General features: G+C 47.4%; 1 protein-coding gene across 1 annotated transcript; it reads right to left on the bottom strand.

Annotated features, from left to right (window-relative positions):
• Window positions 1-700: 700 nt before the first annotated feature.
• OAZ2 (ornithine decarboxylase antizyme 2) lies at window positions 701-14,203 on the bottom strand. The gene is given in 6 exon segments (XM_036439277.2): window positions 701-1,968; window positions 2,225-2,310; window positions 3,373-3,548; window positions 4,758-4,838; window positions 4,840-4,915; window positions 14,040-14,203. Coding segments are annotated over 6 exon segments (570 nt in total). The 5' UTR covers window positions 14,060-14,203; the 3' UTR covers window positions 701-1,837.
• Between the last annotated feature and the right edge of the window lie 8,419 nt (window positions 14,204-22,622).

Here is a 22,622-nt window from a genome sequence, read left to right as displayed (position 1 = left end):
TAAGCCCTTGACAAATTAAGAGGTCATATGTGAAGTGGCCCTTTCAATGCCACTGAGAGCTTCATCATCATCAGACTGGTGGTATGCCTCCATCAGGAGAACGGCAGCCATGCCTCAGGGAGAGAACCATCTTCCTAAGGAGGGCGTGGGAACGTCAGCTCGGTGCTAAGCCCGAAGCTGGTTTCAGGACCCAGCCGCCTACACCAAAGACCACCTACGAAGAACTTGACTCTTGGGCGTACGGCTTCCATTCTGGATGAAGCTGCTGTGTACACCTGACTCTCTAAGGTAGGGGTGTCGAACTCAATCAGAGAAGGGGCCAAAATCTAAAATCCAGCCTAAATCGCAGGCCGAATGGTTTACTGAACAGTCATAAACTGTCATTGTGATGGAAACGCAGCGGAGTGCAGTGATGACAGTGCGGTGCGGGCCACATTGCAAGGCCTGGCGGGACGGATTTGGCCCGCGGGCCTTATGTTTGACACATGTGCTCTAAGGGCTTCTGGCAATATGTCCCAGACTCCTAGCAACCCCACATCTTATGGCTCCAGAGACCTCGGCTGCTTCATCTGCCCTGGCGCACTGTAGCTTTTTACCTGAGAAGCATGCATCATCCCCCTATGAGGACAGGCTCTAGACTCGAAAGACAGCAGTGGTGGGAAGCTGGTCCTGGTGCAGGAATAGAGAACAGACCAGCCACAACTTTAAATCAGTTTATTGACATTGTAACACAACACACTTGCCTCCCTGACATCCCCAAGCCCCTCACCCAGACTAGATCTCTCCCCCTTCCTCTCCCCTTAGAGAAAGCTGTACCTTGAAAACAGAAAAGGGCAGGCCATCTCTACAACCCATCTCACCCCCAGGCCCTGTGGAACAGGGTCTCAGGCACTATTCACAACCTGTTGGGTGGAGGGGGGATACAGTTAGCACTACACTCAGCCAAGCAGAGACATCCAGTCCTTAGGAACAGATCCCCCCTCGATCCCAGGCCCTGAGTCGCTATTCCTCTTCCTCTCTGCTCTTTGTGACCCTAGGAAGGAGATGTGCTGGGGCCTAGGCCATGCAGCCAGTAGCAATAGCTCCTGGCCTTGATCTGAGGATTGGAGTTTGGCTAGTCTTTTATAGGGCCCAGGCACCCCAGAGAAAGTCCTGGTGGTGGGAGTGAACTTGAATGCCCCTATTCAAAATGCACTGATAACATTTAACAGATTAAGCCAGTTGAACCAAATGCCAGAATAACACGAAGCTGTAAAGAAAGAGGGGGGCAGACCGTTTTCTCCAGGCTGGACACAAATGCACACAGAGAAGCCCAGGTGGAGCGACAAAAAACAACTCGAGGACACTGCTGCGCATGGGGCTGCAAAGCCTATACTCGGGAGCCCCTGGGTGACAGGAAGCAAGGAAAGAAAACACACACGTCTTAAAAACCAAAGAGAAAGCCCAACAGCTGGGGAGCCTGAGCCTGATATTCTCATCCAGGGCTACCCACCAACCCTCTAGGTCTGGCCCAGACCCAGATAGCCCCTCCCCCTCTAGGCAGTGTCCTCCCCCTAGGCTAGATAGAGCACATCACGCAGCGCAGTTCAAAAAGCTTCTAATGCCAGTTCATAAACATCTCCATTTACTATTGGTGATTACATGTGAATAATATGTTTATACTGTTCTTTATGGAAAACAATTTCAACGCGTCAACTCCAAGAACACGATAGGCAACCCTCACTCTGAGCCCCTCAACGTCCTTCCCTGGACAGCGAGAGGCTCCTCCTCTGCCCCAGGGCCGCCTAACTCTCCCTCTTCCCCCACTGTGGCTCTTGGGCAAAGCATCCTCGGACCATTAGTGCTCACTGGGCAAGTTCTGGTCCAGGGGGTAAACCATGAACATCACATCTGGCCGAGAAGGTACACAGGGATGGCCTGGACGTACAATCTCAAAGCCCAGGAAACTGAAGGTCTTCAGGAGTGGAGCTGCAAAAGACGAGAGTGTAAAAAGGATTTTAATTAGAAACACAAGGGTAGGGTCAAATGAAGGAAAAACCCAAAACAGAGATGGAATGAAAAAGCACTAGTCCTTGACTAAAAGACCCTTTGGGCACTACCCCCCATGACTGCCCAGGCTTGTGTGGCAAACTCAAGGGCCGCACCTCACTGTAAAAGAACCCCCTTTCCCCTCCCTGAACCCCGTCTTCTGGGAAGTGGGTCGCAGGCTGCTTTAACTCCTCACCTCTGTCTTCCCGGCCCTTCCTGAAGCACACAAAGACGTAGTTCACTTTCATCTTCTCTTCCGCAAACTCTAGCAGTGCTAATAATCTGCAAGAAGGAAAGAAAAGTCAGGCCCACTACTGCCTCTAGACTTCCCACCTACCTACTCACAAAAAAAGGCTTTTTTGAGGCTTACAGCCACAGTAGAGAGAAACTTCAGGGAGTTTCTATTTAAAGACCCCAGGAGCTCTGAATTCAGAAAAAAAAAGAACAAAAATAAGCTACAATCTTTAAGAAAAATGTTTTTGGAGCCCTAGCTGGTTTGGCTCAGTAGTTAAAAGTCAGCTCTTGAACTGCAGAGCCCTGGGTTCAATTCTCATCAAGTGCACGAACCTTAGTTGCAGGCTCAATCCCTAGCCCCAACTGAGGCATGTTGCAGGAGGCAACCAATCAATGTTTCTCTCACTTTTGTGTTTATCTTTCCCCTTCCTTCCACTCTCACTAAAGCTCAATGGAAAAAAATATCCTAAGGTAAGGATTAATTAAAAAAAAAATGTTACTGGATTATCTCTTCTAGAATAGGGGTTCTTCCTCTGACCAACTTAACTAACACAGTTCACAAGACATATGGGGCTTTGGAAGAGAACCCAGTTTTTCAGGGGCTTCCAAAGCTGCCCAGTTTGATAATGACCACCTGCCACTGAGAGGACTCTTGAGCCCTAACACTGCCAAACGGAGTTCCTCAAGAGGTTGGAGCCGCTCAGGAGAACTCTGTCCTCAGGACTGTTTCCCACACACCTGACTTGCTTGGGGGGCCTTGCCCATACAGTGAAATCCCATCGGATCTCTGAGCTTCCTGGCCTTTTGAACTGCACCACTGTATGGTGGCTCAAGAAGGATTTAATGTCTGCTGGGAAGAGTGAACCATGGAGTGATTAATGACGGATTTGGTTAATGTGATAATGATCTGCTTTAATTATAAGCCAGAGCAGGCCTGTTTTACCGTGTAAAAATAACCTGTTTCAAAATGGTATCTGCCCGGGTGGCCTAGAGCTAGGGAAGAAGGCAGACTCCCTACTGTTGGGTTCTCCCCAGTAAGTGTATCCCTTTCTCTGGAATGGGACCTCTTTCCCCAGTTGCTCCTTCCCTTCCCCAGCCCCTGCTCCTTACCCTTCTTTGCTCCCATCAGCTAATACTCCATCTGGGATTTCTATAAACAGGCTCTGGCTGGACAGGACTGCATCCCAGGAAGAGACCTTCACCTCGGTGACCTCATACTGGAAGTGGATGATGTGAGGTTTTCCATCGTTCACAGGGAGGTCCTGGGTCACAGTGAGCTTCTCGTCCTGGGAAGAGATTAGTCCAGGGACCTTGTTACTACTATTTCGGGCCACATCATAGGCTCCCCTTACATGGGTGGTGCTGAGAGGCCCCTGTAGTCAATCTCAGGGTACCATGGGATTGACAGCACCATGAAAATATAGAGCTAAACAGAGCCATGCTAGCTAAATAGAACCATAACTCATTAGGCACTAAAGCTAGTTGATGTTCGCTAAAAGCCAACACGATGGGAAGGGAAATATTTACCAAGTGCCCACCAGATGCAAAATACTGTGCCTTGTGCTTTCCCATTTGTCAATGACCACAATAAGCACTTGAAGTAGGCATATAATATCCCCATTTTAAATGTGAGTTACTAGGGGCCCAGAACAATTAAGCAACTGACCTGAGGCTCCACAGCTAGTAATGGCACAGTTAACCGGTCTCCCTAAATCAAAACCCATGCATGCCCCCTGCCCCCCCCCAGCACCATACTTTTTCCTTCCCTCTGAAAGAGGAACATTAGAAACAAAATACGTGTGAGGGGTGACTGGGACCCAAACTAACCAAAGTCTGCTTCCAGGTAGACTGCAGGGTCCATGTTATGTCTTGTCCACAATCTCAGGAGAGCAACACTCAGCTGCCCTGCTACACTACCCTTCAATGCCAGTCTTAGGGTGAAGCTAAACCAACGTTAGGCCTCAATCACAGGAGAGCAAAAGCCAGCAAAGGGCTGGCTGCCCCAGCCCAGGCCATTCCCAGGCAGATTCTCAGGTTCTCTAAAGCCCCTGGGCTGTGCCATATGCTACCAGGCTGAGGTGACTGCGATGCAAGGTGCCCTCTCCTTACCATAAACCTCCACACTGCCCTCCCCGTCCCCCAACCGTCCCAAGCAGGCTGGTAAGGGACAAGTCAGAATGCCAAATAAAGAAGACAATGGGAAAACTGCTCCTTGGTGTTTCTCAAGAGAAACAGGAAGGAGTAGCACCTGAAAGAGCTCTCACATCCTTCCCACTCCAGACCCTGAACTGGCACGGAAGTGCTGACCGCCAAGAAGATGGCAGGGTGTTCGCTCCCAAAAAGCCACATAGAAGCCACAGTTCAGAGTCCTTCCCATTCCCCCTCCTAGCCTGGCCTGAGTCAGATGAAGGGAAGTGATTGCTGTCCTTAAGCAGCGGCCCAATGGAGTCTGAGAAGTCCCTGCTCCAAGCCTCCCGCCCCAGGGTCCTCCTTACCTTATATATTAGAGCTGAGAGAGAAGGATCCCTGCCGCCCCCTCGCCCACCGGGGATCTTCGACAGTGGGTGAGGGGCATCAGGAGCACCACAGAGGCCCTGGAACAATGTGCCTGCAGCACTGGAGCTGGGGACAGTTACTCAAAGGCAAAATACTACTGCAAGAGATGGAGAATGGGACAGAGTGAGCACCAACACGTGAAGATTTAACTCAACATCCCATCCCAACCCATGCCCTGGCTCTCCCTACACCACTGGGCCAGTCCTTACAGCTTCAGCTTTCAGAACTACGTCTGCTCTTAAAGGGCAAGGAACCCACCATCCTGCAGAGGCACAGGGAGTCCAGCTGGACACGTGACCAGAGAGCGCCTGTCACACACCAAATGGATCTCAGTGGTGCTGCAGACCTTGGGAGGAACCAGATCCTGGCCTGCTCGGCTCAGCCCTATACCTCCAGCAGCATCTTTCCTTACCCAGCATGGTCTCAGCAACCCACGTGGCCAAATCACAAAGCCTACACTTTTGCTTTAGGCTGGAGAGCGTGTGGGCCCCAGGAGTCATGTGGCTGGGTACCGCACACCAATGAACTTCCAAGGCCACTTTTCCAATGATGGCCTTCTCCCTGATCTAAACAGAGTAGCTGGACAGAAATAACTTACCCAAATCCATCTAGGTTTGAGAACTAAATTACATCCAGGGATTTGGCTCCCAGAGAGGAGGTGCACCATAGTACAGGGTATTAGGTATATTGGATATTATGGCATTTTGGTATGCCATCAAATGCTGGGCTTCTTGCCTTTCGTTGCTAGAATCTGACCCGGCATGGGAGTTTACACGGTCGAATGGATACTCAAGTGTGTACATACTGGGGGGTGGGAGACTGCTGGGAAGAGGTGCACATGCTGGAAGCCAATAATCATCTGGAGGTATGTGCCCTTACTGGCCACCATGATTTTCAGGTGGACCCAACAGAGCTCCAAATTTGCTCTACTGCCTTCTTTGAATCCAATTTAATGGCTCCTTAGGCTGACACTAGCTCAGTCCACAGGCCAAGGGCAAGTGAAACAATGCAAGAGGTAAGCTGTCTGTGCATGTACACCATGATTCAGCCCGCTCACCTGACTGTGCACCTCTTCCCAACTGGGTGTTTAATGATGTCACATTGGTAGTTTGAATCAACTATAAGGAAGTATTTACATCCCGGAAATCAACAAATGCTATAAATCAAGGCTTTCTTCCCCTCTGAAAACCAGCGGTGAAATAACGAGGCACCATTCTTCCTTCTGTCCTTTGCATGCCAGACTGGGGGTTTTCACTTCAGCTCAGCGTGACAAAGCTGAACTCACACTTAACTTGACAACGATACAATAACCAAAGGACCAGCTCCGAGACCCTCACTACTCAGGGACCTGTGTAAGCATTCCAGCTGAGACGGGATGTTCAAACTCATCACTACTCTAGCATGGCTCCTCCGTTCTCAAGGATTTCAACAGAGGGCCTGAGATTATAGCTGGAAGTTTCGTTGGGAGATGACATTCCAGGTAGTGTCACTGGGCCCAGAAAAACATCAATACCTGCGGTGATAACCACATGCACCACCTCCTGCCTCCTCCGGAAAGTCTCAAGGCATCCTCATCTCCCAGCACTCTTGGCCTCACTGAGAGAGACTAAGAAAGGGGCATGACTGAGGACTATGCTACTGTTTTCAAGGGTGGGATTTATTTTCTTCTTGGGACAAGAAGTTGTTTTAATTCCCCTTCCAGCGGGTTAAGGGACAGAACAGAGTTGGGAAAAACAAGACATGGAGAGGATTTCCCCCAAGCAAAGGCACACACACAGCCACATGATATTGTTTCCTTCTCATTCCCTAGGGACCACTTCAGGCCTCTGAGAAAAGCTGGCTTGCTTGTATTGGTCAGTGGAACTACTAAGTACTCCTATGGGGTAGACAGATGAGATGTGGTCTCATATACCAGAACTGTGTGGGTTCATCAAACAACCAGTTCCCGCCAAAACCAGTTTGGCTCAGTGGATAGAGTGTCAGCCTGCGGACTGAAAGGTCCCGGGTTCAATTCCGGTCAAGGGCATGTACCTTGGTTGCAGGCACATCCCCAGTAGGGGGTGTGCAAGAGGTAGCTGATTGATGATTCTCTCTCATCGCTGTTTCTAACTATCCCTCTCTCTTCCTCTCTGTACAAAACCAATAAAATATATTTTAAAAAACAACAACAACCAGATCTCCAAGGAAGGACCTTGTAATTTTAGAATTCTGGTACTAGATCACTTAACTTCAACACTCCTAGTTTCAGAGAAATTATTCCTCAATGGTTTTAGATGGGAGAGCTACATTCAACTCCTGACTTGCATTCCAACCACCATCTTGATTCTGAGCTAATTTTTACTTGAAAATGGCAGAGACAATGGAGCTAACCCACTGAAAAGTCCAGAATAAGGTGGGTTTTCCTTTTTATAGATTCAGAATCCCCTCTGTCTTCCTAGAATGAATCCCTAGGGCCTGCCCTGTGTCTAGCACTAATGTATGAGCTCATTATGTCTGGTATCCTGGTTTCAATCCTCTTCAAATAAATGCAAGAAGTCTATTCCATGGTAATCATTTACTCCCCCAATCACACACAAGGATCCTGGGGACTCTTTCCTTCTCCCCCACAAAATCTATAGAGAAACCAAGTGTAAGTGTGTATGTAAGGAGGAGTGGAAGGGTATTTCAGGCCCGCACGTGGGTATCCAGTTCCAGTTCCAGAAGAGAAACAGCTGGGAGTTGGGCTGAGCTTACATAGATCACAATAATTATCTTCATCGTATATCATAATAGATCTGTTTTTAGTTGCTTGCTATAAATGGCAAATAGGTTTTTTATAGATCTTCATTTCTGATGTGAGAAGTTAAAAGAAATAAAGAGGCATAAAATTACCAGCAATAGCCTTCTCTTCTTGTACTGACTTTAGTGTTCAAAAGGTATTGTGGCAAAATATGCCACCAACCTCAATAGAAAAAGTGGATCTTGAGGAACTTAACCACAAGAGAAAGTGGCTTCTAAACACAAGTCTTCCTGTCACAAGATCCAAACCGGCCAGATTTCATATTCAGTTTGGTCATGTTTCTACTGGTTCCAATGCCCAGCTTTCCACTCCTTCCTCACATCCTGCTCACTCACTGGGGGGCAGGACTGGTTTGATCTCTGTCACCAAAAGGATGATTAACACACTCAGTCTAGAGGCTGAAAAGACCAGGCTGATTAAGGAGAATCAAACGTCTTAGACGGAGCCCAAACATCCGAGGCTGGCCCTGCTTCTGGAGGAGAGCACACCATGCGGGAAATGAGGCGTCAGGTATCCCAGTCAATTCGGAAGGGAGATGGGAGATTAGAGCTGATCTGTCAGTGCCTTTTCTTCTGTCAGTTATTGGACAGGACCTTGGAAACACTCCTTGGGATACACATGAATCTACCAACATACCCCATCCTACTGCCTCGAATTGAAAGCAGTCCGAGACTGTTGTCTGAAATATGCTTAGCAGGTTATAATTCCATACACTGGCTATAGACAAGCAGTGTATGGATATATATTCCTGGGGAATGCTGCTGGTAAATCACATTTTTATCATTCAAATCCTATTTTTAAATCTCTAGGGTGCTTATTATTTAAAGAAGATAATCTTAAATTTCTTGATAAAATAAAGGATCTTCTATCAAAATCACTTCTAGTTGACTATATCATGTTTTTTTGTTTTGTTGTTGTTGTTTTTTAATTGATTTTTAGAGAGGGAAAAAGAGAGAGAAAAACATTGACGTGAGAGGGATACATCAATTGGTTGCCTCCCGCACGTGCCCCGACCAGGGATTGAACCCACAACCTAGGTATATGCCTCGATCAGAAATCAAACCCATTTGGTGCTCCAACTAAATGAGCCATACCAGCCAGGGTGACTATGCCAGTTTTTATTTTTATAATTACTGTGCTCAAAGCAAGGTATAGCTTGCTACATAAAGATTTAATGTAAAAGTAATTCTGTGGCTAACTTCTATTCAGCTAAATCTAACAAATACTTGAATTGATATTCTTCTTCATATACTTTTGACCATGTTTTACTTGAATAGTGGCTTGAGCTTGTTCAAGTCTGCACCCTTTCTTTTTTTTTTTTTTCTTTTAAATATATTTTATTGATTTTTTACAGAGAGGAAGGGAGAGAGAGAGAGAGAGCTAGAAACATCGATGAGAAACATCAACCAGCTGCCTCTTGCACACCCCTACCGGGGATGTGCCCGCAACCAATGTACATGCCCTTGACCGGAATCGAACCTGGGACCTTTCAGTCCTCAGGCCTACGCTCTACCACTGAGCCAAACCGGCTTCAGCAAGTCTACACCCTTTCTCTCTGGTTTCTATTACAGGTCAGAGGAGGGTCAGATGGCCTTGGTATTACTACCTTGTGGTATCAAATGAAAAGACATAAAAACCACATTCCCAAACATTCTGCATTCATTCATCCTTTCTCCTCTTCTGACCCATTGCTGGCTCTGGCTTCTTAGAACACTGCCGGGTCCTGACTCCCTCATACAAGCTGCTCTGACTCCGAGGCGTGGAAGGGCTCCGATGACTAGTTCCTACACAAAGAGGGGCCAAACCAGGGCCGCCGTCACACTTAGCTAAAACGAAATATGAAGAACGGTGGGAGGTGACGGCCACCTCCAGTCTAGTGTGTGTGTGGAGGCTGATTTCCAGCTGCCAATCCCCTTTCCATATGAGAAAGGGGCTCTGGTCCGATGCCAGGCAAAAGTCATTTCAGTAGGGCTGTTCTGTGTGCCAAAGGGAGTCTCCTTGCTAAGCATGATTTTAAAGAAAATGACATCACCCTCTGAATCACAGACTGAAATCAAAATTGGGTTTTGGTTGATTCCACAAGAAACAACACAGTGGCAGCTAGAATTTCTGTGCCTCTGAGGTTTGCTTATTACACAGATGATAATGTTACATCTTCTGCCAAAGGTGGGCCCAATTACCTATGCTACCAGAGCCTGGTGGAGAGCTAGGTAATCGTGCTTTAAAATAAGACCTTAAATTTACATTTAAGTACCTCAATCTGCTTTGTACAGTCAAGTAATCACCCAGTTCCAGCTCTTCCAAGGATTGAATCACTTCATTGTTTATATAGTACCAAAGGCCTAGGAAATTTTCTTAAGGCTTATCTTAAAGCATTTTATTCTGCTGCTAACAGGAAATTGTTTTGTTCACTTCAAGTAACAAAATTCTTGCTCACCTACTTGGCCATATAGCTATGGCCTCATAGCCTTCCAATCCATGGATCAACATGCATACATACTGTGTCAAAAAGGGATGGTTACTCCTCTCCTGCAGAAATGCACATATGTAACATCATCCCTCTATCCCAATCCTCAGTCCCCTTTTTTATATTTCTCAGCAGCTCTGAGGCTAAATTTGGATTTCTTGGCAGAGTGAGGAATGATTATTATTAGTTCGCAATGCTTTCTGAAGCATACCTCCAATTTGGGGGGATTCCTGACTATACTACGAGTCTCTCTTTCTCCCCCTCTCTGGGGTGAACTTGAAGGCACACAACACAAAAACGTGCTCTCCCTACCACCCCACATCCAGCAAGCCATAGTAGCAATAAATAGGAGTAACTAAACGGAACTCTCTGGGGGAGAGGAAGAAATTCCACCACCAGGGAACTGTGCAGTAAGGCAGCTCTGACGGGCTCTTGTGCCCTGTCCCCCCAAGAAAAACCACCTGCAGAGAGAACCAAACGCTTCTCCGCAAAGCCCATCAGACACAGACTGGTTGTGTGGATATGGAGTCAGGGCAAGCTCTCACATACCGGACTGTCACAGGTACAAAGCAAGACTAGACAGAGTCCATCTTCCCCGCCCCCACAAATCCAGGAAGAGAAAGGCCTCGAAGCTTGATTTCCTTGGACTGAAACCTCTTGTTCAAACACTGTAATAAAAGTGCGTGTACTTGTGTCTTCTTCCTTCCCCCACCATCAGGGCTTCTGACGTTCTGGAGGTACTAATCAGAACAAAACTGGAAAGGAAGAGCCTTGTTTTCAAAACATACTGCAGGCTCCTCTGCAACTGTTTCTTCCAGGAAACCAAGCCTCCACCTCCTGAGTATTTCACTGGAGCCAAGGAAGCTGGAAAACCCATCCCCCTCACACACTCCTTTCCCCCCTCCCCCCCACCTACCCAATGGGAACTAAACTCTAGCTGGCTCCCCCCTCTGCGGATACAAAACACCAAGAACACTGGAAGGGAAGAACATCCGGCTCTTATCAGAATCCCCAGTTAGGCTCACCAGGATTCCTTTTAGAACAGAGTCAGAGGCAGGCCGGGGGCTGGGAAACACGCTATGGAAACAGGACTGCCATAACTCAAAGAAACCAGACACCCTGCAACAACACCCCGCCCCAGGCCACAGTGGAGGCGCCAGATCCCAGGCCTTGCTCCCGCCCAGGCCCGGCAAGCCAACTGGCTCCTCCCTCCACCTGCCTGTCATACAGCCAAGCCCCTCAGATTACCAGCACACTGAGCAAGGGCCCTGGAGAAAAGCAAGCCTGTTTTACCACTTAGGGAGCTGGAAGGAATCTCTAAGTTAAGCAAACGCAACCCCCTCTTTTTACATGTAAGCACACTAGCTAAGCCAGAACTAAAACTCAGGTCTCTCAACCTCACCGTCAGTTATGAGGACTCCAAAGAATGCCTGCTGAGACCACACCACCTTCCAATCCCACAGCCCAGACAAAAACATAAAGGCTGGCAAAGAACGTTTTCCTGTAGTTCCTCTGCTTCCCTCCACCTCCGAGCTTCATTCTGCCCCCTCATACCTGCTGTCTGTCCTCAGAACACACAGCCCTCTCTATCACAAATAACACCTTTTGCATCCAGCACAATCCGAATATACAGCCACGTCCACCTCCTCAGCTCCAGGAGGGGCTGGGTTAGAGACATGGAATAAAAGACAGGACTGCAAAGGGAGATGGACATGGAGAGTTTTGGAAAAGGAAAATGTAACAGCAGAAAGGGGCTGGAGGTGGAGGGCTTGGGAGGTGGGGTAATGGGTCAAATTGGACCATAAAAAAATAATTAAAAAAAAAAATTCTTTCTGCATGGAGGCAATAGAAGTGTGAGGGCTAGGTAGAGTTTGAGAACGAAAATGGCTATTGGTTAAGAACTGAGTAACAAGAGGTAGGAGAATTTAAAAGGCTGAGGCAAGTATCTTGCGTATTTTCAGATAGTACCTGGGAAAGACTAAGGAAATCTCTGAAATCAAGGCCCTTTGCAGTTAAGAAAGGGATGACCCCCACAAAAGGAATATGATGGGAAGGGTCTTTGAGGTGGGGCCCAGGTGATTGATTTTTCAAAAGTGCAGCCCTAGTTAAGGAACACTGAGATACAAGGAAAGCTTAAGGCCCGGCTGGACTATCTAAGGATGGTACTGCCAAAGGAGTGGGAAATGGCAATTTCGAGGTCATTTTAATGAGAAAGAAACCCCCAGTTTGAGAAAAACCTTGATTGGTAATTAGAGCCCAATGTGAAGAAAAGCAATAAGGAAGGCTATGTTTGTAAGAGGAACTATAAAGTCTAGTTTTAAACAAACCAAGGCACAATTTAAGGAGGATTTGCAGAGAATGGATCTGCTTGCAAAACAATGAGGCCCAAGTGAGGGGCAGGGGCCGTAAGATCAAATCTGGGGACAAAGAGGCTGGTATGGGGTTCAGACTCAATTTGGAGCTGGCAGCACACATCTAGGGGGAAAAGAAGGAAGACAATTAGACCCAAATTGTAAATGGAAGCCATCCTGATGTATAAGAAGCAACTGGTGTTAAAAATGGTGGGGCCTGGCCGGTTTGGCTTAGTGGATAGAGCATTAGCCTGGGGACGGAAGGGGCCAGGGATCCGTTCTGGCCGCGGGGGGACATGCCTGGGTTGTAGGCTTGATCCCCAGTAGGGGGTGTACAGGAGCTGCCTGTCTCTCCCTCTCCCTACCTCTCTGAAATCAATGAAAAAAATATCTTTTTTTTTTAATTGTGGGGAATCAGGAATTATGGAACAGTTTCAAACAAGAGTTTGCGGCAGAAACACAAAGTATGTTTGAGGAAGAGATGGCAGATAAGAGCCGCCTTGGAGAGAAAGAGGAGAAGTAGAGAAGAAAATTGAAGGATGAATTCTGCCCCTTTAAGCAAGAGGAAGCATGAATGATCCAAGTTTAGAAAACCATTGGTGCTCTTTCAAAAAGAGGCACAGCCTTTCTCTCCAACTAACAGGGGAAGGCAGGATCGGGTTTGAGGGAGGAAACTTGCAAAGGCCCAGTGTCCAGAGAGCGGAGGCTCAGGAGGTGGGGAAAGAGGGTAGGCCTTCCATCAAAGCCAGGGTGGGTTGAGTTCTGTGATCTATCGCTTTAAAGATGGGGTTCGGTTAAGAAGGGAGGAGTAAAAGTAAAGATGAGTTCCAGATGAGAGTGTGTAAAGGGCAGGAGTGTTTAGAAGAGCGAATGGGGGAATCCTATTAGAGGAACAGGATGGAAGATAGGGGTCAAGTCCCAAGTGTTGGATAAATAAACGGAATGAGGTTGGGAAACAGGAAAAATGGGTCCTAACCAGGAAAGGGGTGTTGAGGGAGGGAGAGAGGAAGGGAAAAGATGAAGCTGGATGAGGGACTAAGGGGAGAGCTGGCTGGCCATCTTTGTAAAGACTATTAGGCCGGGGGACACACACACACACACACACACACACACACACACACACGTGACGATGGGTCCAGCAGGGACCTGAAGGATGCAGCCTGACCTGCGGAGTGGGAGGGGGGACAGGGTAAGACAGAGGTCTTGGTGGAGAAGAGATTCAAAGGATAGGGTTAAGTGACTTAAAGGGGGGGGGGAAAGAAAGATGTGGAGAAGATGAGAAACAATTTGGAGAATCTGGGTGAGGGGAAAACCCACTTTGGGGAGTGGGGTACCGTCCAACGGAGCTGACGGAAAATGGGGGCTCGATTGGAAGACTGAGTCCCGGGTGGTTGGGGCTTTTCAGGGGAGGAGGCCCGGATGGGGGAGGGGGGATGGGCAAGGCTGGCGGGGGGTGGGGGGGGCTGAGACGGAAGGAGGCCCCGCTGCGAGAGTGGGGCTCGGCCTGGGGTGGCTGAGGGGGAAGGTCCAGTGCGGGGCGGCCGGGGCCCCCGGGGGGCGGGTGGAGGAGGCCGCCGGGCGGAGGAGGGAGGATGGGGGCGGGGAGCCTGGGCCGGGCCGTTACCTGTCCTGGGTGTTTATCATCCTCGGCGGCTCTGCTCAGGGTGGGAGGAGGCGGCGCGGGGGGTGGGTGGGTGGATGAGCGGGCGGGTGTGGGGTTGCGCGCGCGGGGCCGGTCTCTGCGGGTTAAGTCCCTGTCAGGCCGCGGGCTCGCAGCCCTGCTCCAGCCTCGGCGAGCGCCTGCCTCCAACTGACCCTCCCCGGCCGCCGCCGACGCCGCCGCCCCGCCCCCGAGCGCCTCATCTGCATAGCCCCGCCCAGCGCCGCGCGGTGTCCTGGGAAACTGGGGCCCACAACAAAGGGCTAAGCACCGCCCCGCCTCGCTTCCGCGCAGGCGCACCAGGGGGCGGGCGCGGGAGGTGGGGGTCGGGGTGAGAAAGGTTGGGGGGTGGCTGTGGCTGCTTTGCCGGGAAGATACCTTGTGTTTCAAGTAGAGTTTTTTGTTTTGTTTTGTTTTGGTTTTTTAATATATTTTATTGATTTTTTTACAGAGAGGAAAGGAGAGGGATAGAGAGAAACATCGATGAGAGAGAATCATCGATCAGCTGCCTCTTGCACACCTCCTACTGGGGATGTGCCCGCAACCAAGGTACATGCCCTTGACCGGAATCGAACCCGGGACCTTTTAGTTCTCAGTCTGACGTTCTGTCCACTGAGCCAAACCGGATTCAGCTCAAGTAGAGTTTTCTAAGCTTTGACCTGATCTAGACTCCTTGAAGACAGGCAAGGGCTGTGTCATTTGTAGGTTCTAGGAGGATACTTATTATTAAACAAAATCTGAATTCTAAAGAGTACTAGACACATTATTAGCACCATTGCCAGACTGAGCTCAGGCCCACAGATCAGATCTCAGGTACCTCAGTTCATAAGGCAAATCAATAGCCTCAGCTGTCAGCTGCGATCAACAGTCTCTGCACCTTGAAGGGGTATCTCAGGTCAGTGGTCAAAGCCTGACACTGGCTGGTGATCATCTGAAGCCAGGGATCTGTGGGTCAGGATCGCCGTCCCCGGACAGGCACCATCACAAACTTGTTCACAGTCACCTGCATTCGTTACCCCTGGGGTCCTTATCAAGAAGTCATAATCACTGGTGCAGGGACCTCTCATCACCATCATTGCAGGCCACGATCAAAGGCACTCAACACAATCATCAAAACTCCCGACTCTGCTCATAATCAATCCGAAGTGTAAACAAGAGAAATCACATTATCTCAGAGCACTGTCACCTCGGATCCCATTCATTTATTCAATAAATAATTATTGAACAGCTACTTACTCTGTGCTCCAGGCATGTGCTAGAGTCCGGGAATACTCAATGATCAACTAGGCAAAATTCCTGCCTTGATGTCATAATCTGGCCAGAGGGAGACAGAAAGGCCATCACAATATGATCAGGTGAGTACTCCATCTGAAGGAGACCACAGAGAAAGTAACTAGGGAATTAGGAGTGCTTTATAGAAAAGGCTATCACAATCACTCCAGATCAGAGGTCACTGTGACCCCAAGTTCATAATAGCCCCAAATCACAAATGTCCCACATTAGAACCCTCTCTACTTGACAAACAACATGCTTTTGGTTTTTAAATTATGAAGAAAGTGTGGAGCTGCCAGACACAAATGGGAAGTGATAATGATATCAGAACTGCCAAAATCATCACTAGACATTTAAGCCAGGCTGGTCCCCTATCCTGGCTCACTTAGGATCCTCCCCTCCACCTAGTCCCCTTGGCTATCCCTACCTGCTCTTCCAAGTCTGAGGTAGGAATATTCTTACAGAGCAGCACTGAACCATTAAACCCAGCCCTGATTCACCCCATCTCGTAGTCCCAGAGTCCTGAGCAATTTTTCTGGCCCTCAAGGCAGCTGGGATGGCTCATTTCTGCCAATCCATCCCTGGACAAGTAATCTTTGGGCCTGAAGAACAGGTTTTGACCGATCAATCAGAAAACATTGAGAACTAAATTATGTCAGTAATAGTGACCACTTAAGTATCATGCTAAAAGCACTAATATATACAGCTTCCCATTCCCATTATATAGATGAATGAAAACTCAGGGAGATTTTGCTAACAATTTATTTGCTCTAATTCAAAAAGCTATCCCTACCTGGCTTGGCTCAGTGGATAGAGCATAGGCCTTTGGACTGAAGGGTCCTAGGTTCGATTCCGGTCAGGGGCATGTACATTGGTTGCGGGCACATCCCCAGTGGGGGGTGTGCAGGAGGCGGCTGGTTGATATTTCTCTCTCATCGACGTTTCTGGCTCTCTATCTCTCTCCCTTCTTCTCTGTGGGAAATCAATAAAATATATTTTTTTTAAAAATAAAATAAAATAAAATAAAGCTAAAAGCTCAGTTCCTCAGTCCCATTAGCCACACTTCATGTACTTAACAGCCACATGTAGCTAGTGGTTATGGTGTTGCCCAGTGAAAATTTTTCCACCAACACAGACAGTTCTGGACAGTGCTATATCTCATCATTCCCACATCCCTATTCACTTCATTCATCACGCTGGCATTCTGCCTGGCTCGCTCCTACCTCCCTGTCTCCAGCGCATCCTTTCCCTGTGCCCTCTACAACCTGTGATCAGCGAATTCTCCCATATCTCAGCCTTTTCTCAGGCTGCTGCCTGCATCTCTTGCCTGACCTGAAACCTGGAAATCCCTTAAGGACACTGCTTCTTTATTTTATTTTATTTTTAAATATATTTTATTGATTTTTTACAGAGAGGAAGGGAGAGAGATAGAGAGATAGAAACGTCGATGAGAGAGAAACACCGACCAGCTGCCTCTTGCACACCCCCCACTGGGGATGTGCCCGCAACCAACGTACATGCCCCTGACCGGAATCGAACCTGGGACCTTTCAGTCCGCAGACTGACGCTCCACCACTGAGCCAAACTGGTCTCTGCGATACTGCTTCTTTAGCAGCCCTTTGAGGGGAATGCCGTTTTCCTCTCATTCCCACGCACCTCAGAGTCAGGAAGTGGGTATGTTCCTCTCTCCCAATGCCTTTTCTAAACCCCTCCCTCCTTCCTACAAAACCCATTTTGACTCTTGGCTCACTGCCCCTCTCTCCGCCCTAAGTTTTGTTTTATTTGGTGAGCTCAGCATCCATACGATGGCCTCTCCAACATCCTCCTCTCACTTCCTTGACCTCCTCACCCCAGCAATATTTTCCACGCCACAGCAGCTGCCTGCTCCTGCAGTCGCACCCTCCACTTTGTTTTCACCAAAAACCATACTTCTTCCAAAATGTAGACTCTCTTTCCACAACCTTTGTTTAATTTTTAAAATGTATTTGAGAGAGACAGAGGAAATGGGGGTGGGAGGAAGGAAGAGACATTGATTTTTGTTCCACTTATGTTTGCATTCAGTGTTGTATGTGGCCCGACAGGGGACGGAACCCTCAACCTTGGCATATTGGGACAATGCTTTAATTGCCTGAACAACCTTTTTCTTAATTAAGCCTCCCTCAGCCATTTTTTGACCCTTCTCATGAGCTCCCATCCCTTGCCCTCACTAAATTTTCTCTATTCATTGTCCCTTTTTTTTGTTGTTGTTTGGTGGTTGTTTTTTTAAATACGTTTCTATTGATTTCAGAGAGGAAAGGAGAGGAGCAGAGAAAGATAGAAACAGTGATGAGAGAGAGTCATTGATCGGCTGCCTCCTGCACGCCCCACACTGGGGATCAAGCCCACAACCCGGGCATGTGCCCTTGACCGGCATCAAACCTGGGACCCTTCAGTCTACAGGCCCATGCTTTATCCACTGAGCAAAATTGGCTAGGGCGGCCCTAGTTTTTTTGTTTCTTTTAGCTTTACTTCCATCATCCATCATTATAACCACTCTCTTGCCTCTTCGCCTCCCTTGGTACTTGCCTGGCAAAACCCTTAATCTGGATAAATCCACCATCTGCCTCCTCGGTGCTTTTGCTAAAGCAAAATCACACCCCCGGGCAGATTGTCTTCATTCCATGTTTGCCATCCTCCCCTCAAATGGCTCTCAACAGTGCCTGGGAATTCCTGCTACATTTCTCCAATAAGTTTGCTTTTCCACTCTCTAAGACAACTTGTATGCCTATTCTCTCTCTGCAGAGCCTCTAACCCTCTCATCGTAACCGATGACCTAGCCATTCGGGAAAAAAACACACAAAAAACAGTTTGGCCATTTTTAGAAAAGTAACCATGCAACCAGGGCATGACCGAGCAACTGTACTCCTGGGCATTCATCCCAAAGGCATAAAAACTGTTCACATAAAAAACAAAAAAACAGCCGAAACCGGTTTGGCTCAGTGGATAGAGCATTAGTCTGCGAACTGGGAGGTCCCAGGTCCGATTCTGGTCAAGGGCATGTACTTTGGTTGCGGGCACATCCCCAGTAGGGGGTGTGCAAGAGGCAGCTGATCGATGATTCTCTCTCATCGATGTTTCTAACTCTCTATCCTTCTCACTTCCTCTCTGTAAAAAATCAATAAAACATATTTTTAAAAAGAATATTGATCATTAAAAAACAAACAAAATAACAACTCATACATGTATATTCATAGCAGCTATTGATATATTCAATAATAGCCAAAAAGTGGTTATAATGATGGATGATGAAACAAAACAACAACTCATACATGTATATTCATAGCAGCTATTGATATATTCATAATAGCCAAAAACTAGACTCAGCCTCGATGTCCTTCAGCCAGGTGAACAGTTAAATAAACTGTGATACATTCACACCATGGAATACAACTCAACAATTTCCAATTTAATTTTTAAAATAATATGTATAATGTGATAAGTGTACAGTTAGGTAAAAATCACATATGTAAATACAATAAAAACATATTTAGCAACAACAACAAAATATGAGTTGGGTTACAGAGCAGAAGAGTATTCTAGGCCCTAGGCACTGCTCTTGCAACTCCAGGGAACAAAAACAGGCCAGTCTGAAGAGAATACATGACAACAGGTCAGACAGAGGCTGGAGAGATAATCCGTGGGCCCTGTTTAGGGACTGCGTGCCCCTAGGATCTTGTTCAAAAAGCTATGTAGTGCTGTGTGATTCAGACAGCTCTGGGCTTGGCCACTGGCTGGCTGTATAACTTTGGACTAGTCAGTCACATGACTACTGAGGGCCTGTCTCCTCCTCAGTGAAAACCAGGGACCATGGGCCCTGCCATCCAAGACTGAGGAGGGGTGGGGGGAGATTAAATAAAATAGTGCATGTGCAGCATCTACTTTCAGCATCTACAAAATATTCCCTAAATGTAAATTCAATTCAGTCCCACTTCTCGGTATATAAAAAAAAAAAAATCTGTTCTCCAGACAATATCAGATAAAAAGCCAATTTATAATGATAAAATTCATGAGTGTTTACTGATGGTGCTCAAAAAGAAAGAGAAAAGAGAGCGAGAGAAAGGAAAGTAAAAGGGGGGAAAAAATCATTGACCACCTTTAGAGAATTTGAAGAATCCAACTCCTTTTTGTGAACTTTGGTAAATAAAGGGAGAGAATCAAGTCAAGCATTTAATCTGCCTTTATGTGACTGTGCTTTAGGTTCACAGAAGTATTGACATGAGATCGTTACTCTGAACACTGGGAAGAGTAATAAACAAGCCTTCAACTTGATTTCCTTACAAACTGTCTCAAGGTAGCCAATTAGGTAGGAAATGAAGAAGGAATAATAAAGCAGCAACATTTTACAAACCCTTAATGCGATGGATGGGTAAGTCACCGATAGCTGTCAGAGTTCAGAGGGGAGAGACACAGGACGGTTATGTACCCCTGGTGAAAGAGTTCATCACCTACGAATATTCTAGACAAAAACTTTAACCTGAGTCAGAGTGGGCCTTTCTAATGCACTAGGGTTTACAGAAAAGAATGCAATCAGCAAAACCTTGAATATAGGAAATTTCAAAAGGAAAAAAAAAAAATCTCTTCACCAAATGGGAAAGGTGGGGAGGGTCTGTAGATTCAAATAGATTTAAGAGACTTTTCCACCAAAGGTAGCCGGTGTGACTCTTTTTGGTTGTTAACTAAAGCTGTAGAGATAATCATTTCACATTATATGCATAGATCAAAGCTTTATGTTGTATACCTAAAACTAATACAATGTTATATGTCAATTGTACCTCAATATTTAAAAAGGAAATAATTATTTTTGTTTTAGGTCTGGTTGTTTTATAAAGAATACTTACCTTTTTTTTTTTTTTTTTTTTCCTTAAAAAATATTTTTATTGGTTTCAGAGAGAAGGGGAGAGGGAGGGTGATAGAAACATCAATGATGAGAATCATTGATTGGCTGCCACCTGCATGCCTCCTACTGGGTATTGAGCCCATAACCTGGGCATGGGCCCTTGACTGGAATCAAACCTGGGACCCTTCAGTCTGCAGGCTGATGCTCTATCCACTGACCCAAATCAGCGAGGGCTAGAATCTTATCTTTTAATGATACACACCGAAATATTTATGAATGAAATGAAATGTCTGAGGGGAGCTCCAAAAAGACACAAATGAGAGAGGATATGGATAAAACCAGTAGAATGAGTTGATGATTGTTGAACCATGCTTTTAACTTTTATGTATGTTTGACATTTTCCATAATAAAAATTTAGAAAACAAATAGCAACTACAAAAAACCTTAACCCGTTCCCAGCCGACACCCACCCACCACTCCCATGGGCTGCTCACGCCGGGGCCGCCTCAGGACAGAGCCGGCTTTCCGTCCTGCTGCTTGGCTCAGGAACCTCGAACCCTTGAACCCTCTCAGACAGAGCTCTGACCACTGCTTTCCTCCTGGGACACTGTCCTCTCTTCTCTCTGTGACACTGTCCTCTCCTGAGCGGCCTTTCCCTCTCACCGCCTCCACCTGTCCTCTCTATCCCTGATGAGCTCCTTCCCTCCCAGTAACTGACTTATTATCCCTGCTCCGATGGTTCCCAAACCTGTGTCTCCAGCCTAGAATCCCCCTTTAACCTACAGACATGCAGGCGCTATGACAAGGTCAGCCTGACTCCAACCTCACAGGCCCAAATCCTGATCCCACCTGTGGCCTCAAACCGGGTCCTTCCCCAGGCCTCCCTCCTTCCCCATCTCCATGAGTAGCCCTCAGGCAGACACCTGGCTGTGGTTAGAATTCCTCTCTTCCCTCACCCCGCTTTCCCTCTCACCCCGCCCATCATAGCAAGTCCTGTCATTTCTTTCTCCAAAACGGTCACTTTTTAAGAAACATTATATATATATATATATATATATATATATATATATATATATATATATATATATATATATATTATTGATTTTTTTACAGAGAGGAGGAGAGAGAGACAGAGAGTTAGAAACATCGATCAGCTGCCTCTTGCACACTCCCTACTGGGGATGTGCCCGCAACCAAGGTACATGCCCTTGACCAGAATCGAACCTGGGATCTTTCAGTCCTCAGGCTGACGCTCTATCCACTGAGCCACACCGGTTTCAGCCAAAATGGTCACATTTATTCCCCATCTCTCCCACCCTGATCGCAGCTGCCACCATCTTTGCTTAGCCTCCTCCTGGTCTCCTGGTCTCTTTCCTTGCTCTCTTCCAACCCATTCCCCTCAAAACTGCCAGGGAATGAATAGTTTTAAGTGTTTTTAAAACGCAGTGGTGGCAGTATTGTGTTTTGAGCCTTCCAAGGGCTCCCTACCTCTTTTGCAATGAACCCAGCGCCTCTCCTCCCTGCCTTTTGTTCGGTAAATTGTATCGTGGGAAAAGTCAGCGAACAGTTGGTGAAGCCGGAAAGCTCACAGGAAAGTGGGAGAGACATTGTTTACACGTGTGAAACAAGGAGGAAGCAATTAGTGCAAAAGTGTGCTGCTCGGCCTGCCTGCAAGTGCAGGAATCCAGAAGAATGGGGGTCAGCTTCTTTGCTGATAACAGACACAACTTAAATTCCACCTTTTTAAGGTGGAAGTGGAGCCTGAGGCACTAAAAAAATATACAACTGGAGGTTCTAAAAGGCTGCAGTAAGAGGACCAGGACACCCAGGGGTGGGTGTTTCTCTCTGCTCCCTCCCAGGGCAACGCCCACGCTGCCCTGGGAGCCGGAAGAGGCCTCCGAGGACCGTCCTCCTTCGCTGGTCACCTACCTTGGACTCGGCTCAGGTGCCTTTGTGCTCCAGCTTCTCACCTAAATGCTGGCGTTCTTCAGGACTCCTTCCTGCTCTCAAGACTGTTTAGAAGCCAAAACCGGTTTGGCTCAGTGGAGAGAGCGTTGGCCTGAGGACTGAGGGGTCCCAGGTTCGATTCCGGTCAAGGGCATGTTGCGGGCACATCCCCAGTGGGAGGTGTGCAAGAGGCAGCTGATTGATGATTCTCGCTCATCAATGTTTCTGACTATCCCTCTCTCTTCCTCTCTGTGAAAAATCAATAATATATATATATATATATATATATATATATATATATATATATATGTGATGGTTTAGGTTTCCACATGGCCGCTTTCACACGGTCGAGCTACACGGGGGCAGAAGTCACTGAGGGGGTGAAACCAGCTGTCAGGGGAAACAGACTGGTTTGGGGGACCTGGCACCTGTGTCCTGGGGCCACGTGGGCT

Source organism: Pipistrellus kuhlii, unplaced genomic scaffold (assembly GCF_014108245.1).
Source record: "Pipistrellus kuhlii isolate mPipKuh1 unplaced genomic scaffold, mPipKuh1.p scaffold_m20_p_1, whole genome shotgun sequence".
Taxonomy (NCBI): domain Eukaryota; kingdom Metazoa; phylum Chordata; class Mammalia; order Chiroptera; family Vespertilionidae; genus Pipistrellus; species Pipistrellus kuhlii.
Note: the sequence above shows the minus strand (reverse complement) of the source record. Positions and strands in the feature narration are given on the sequence as shown.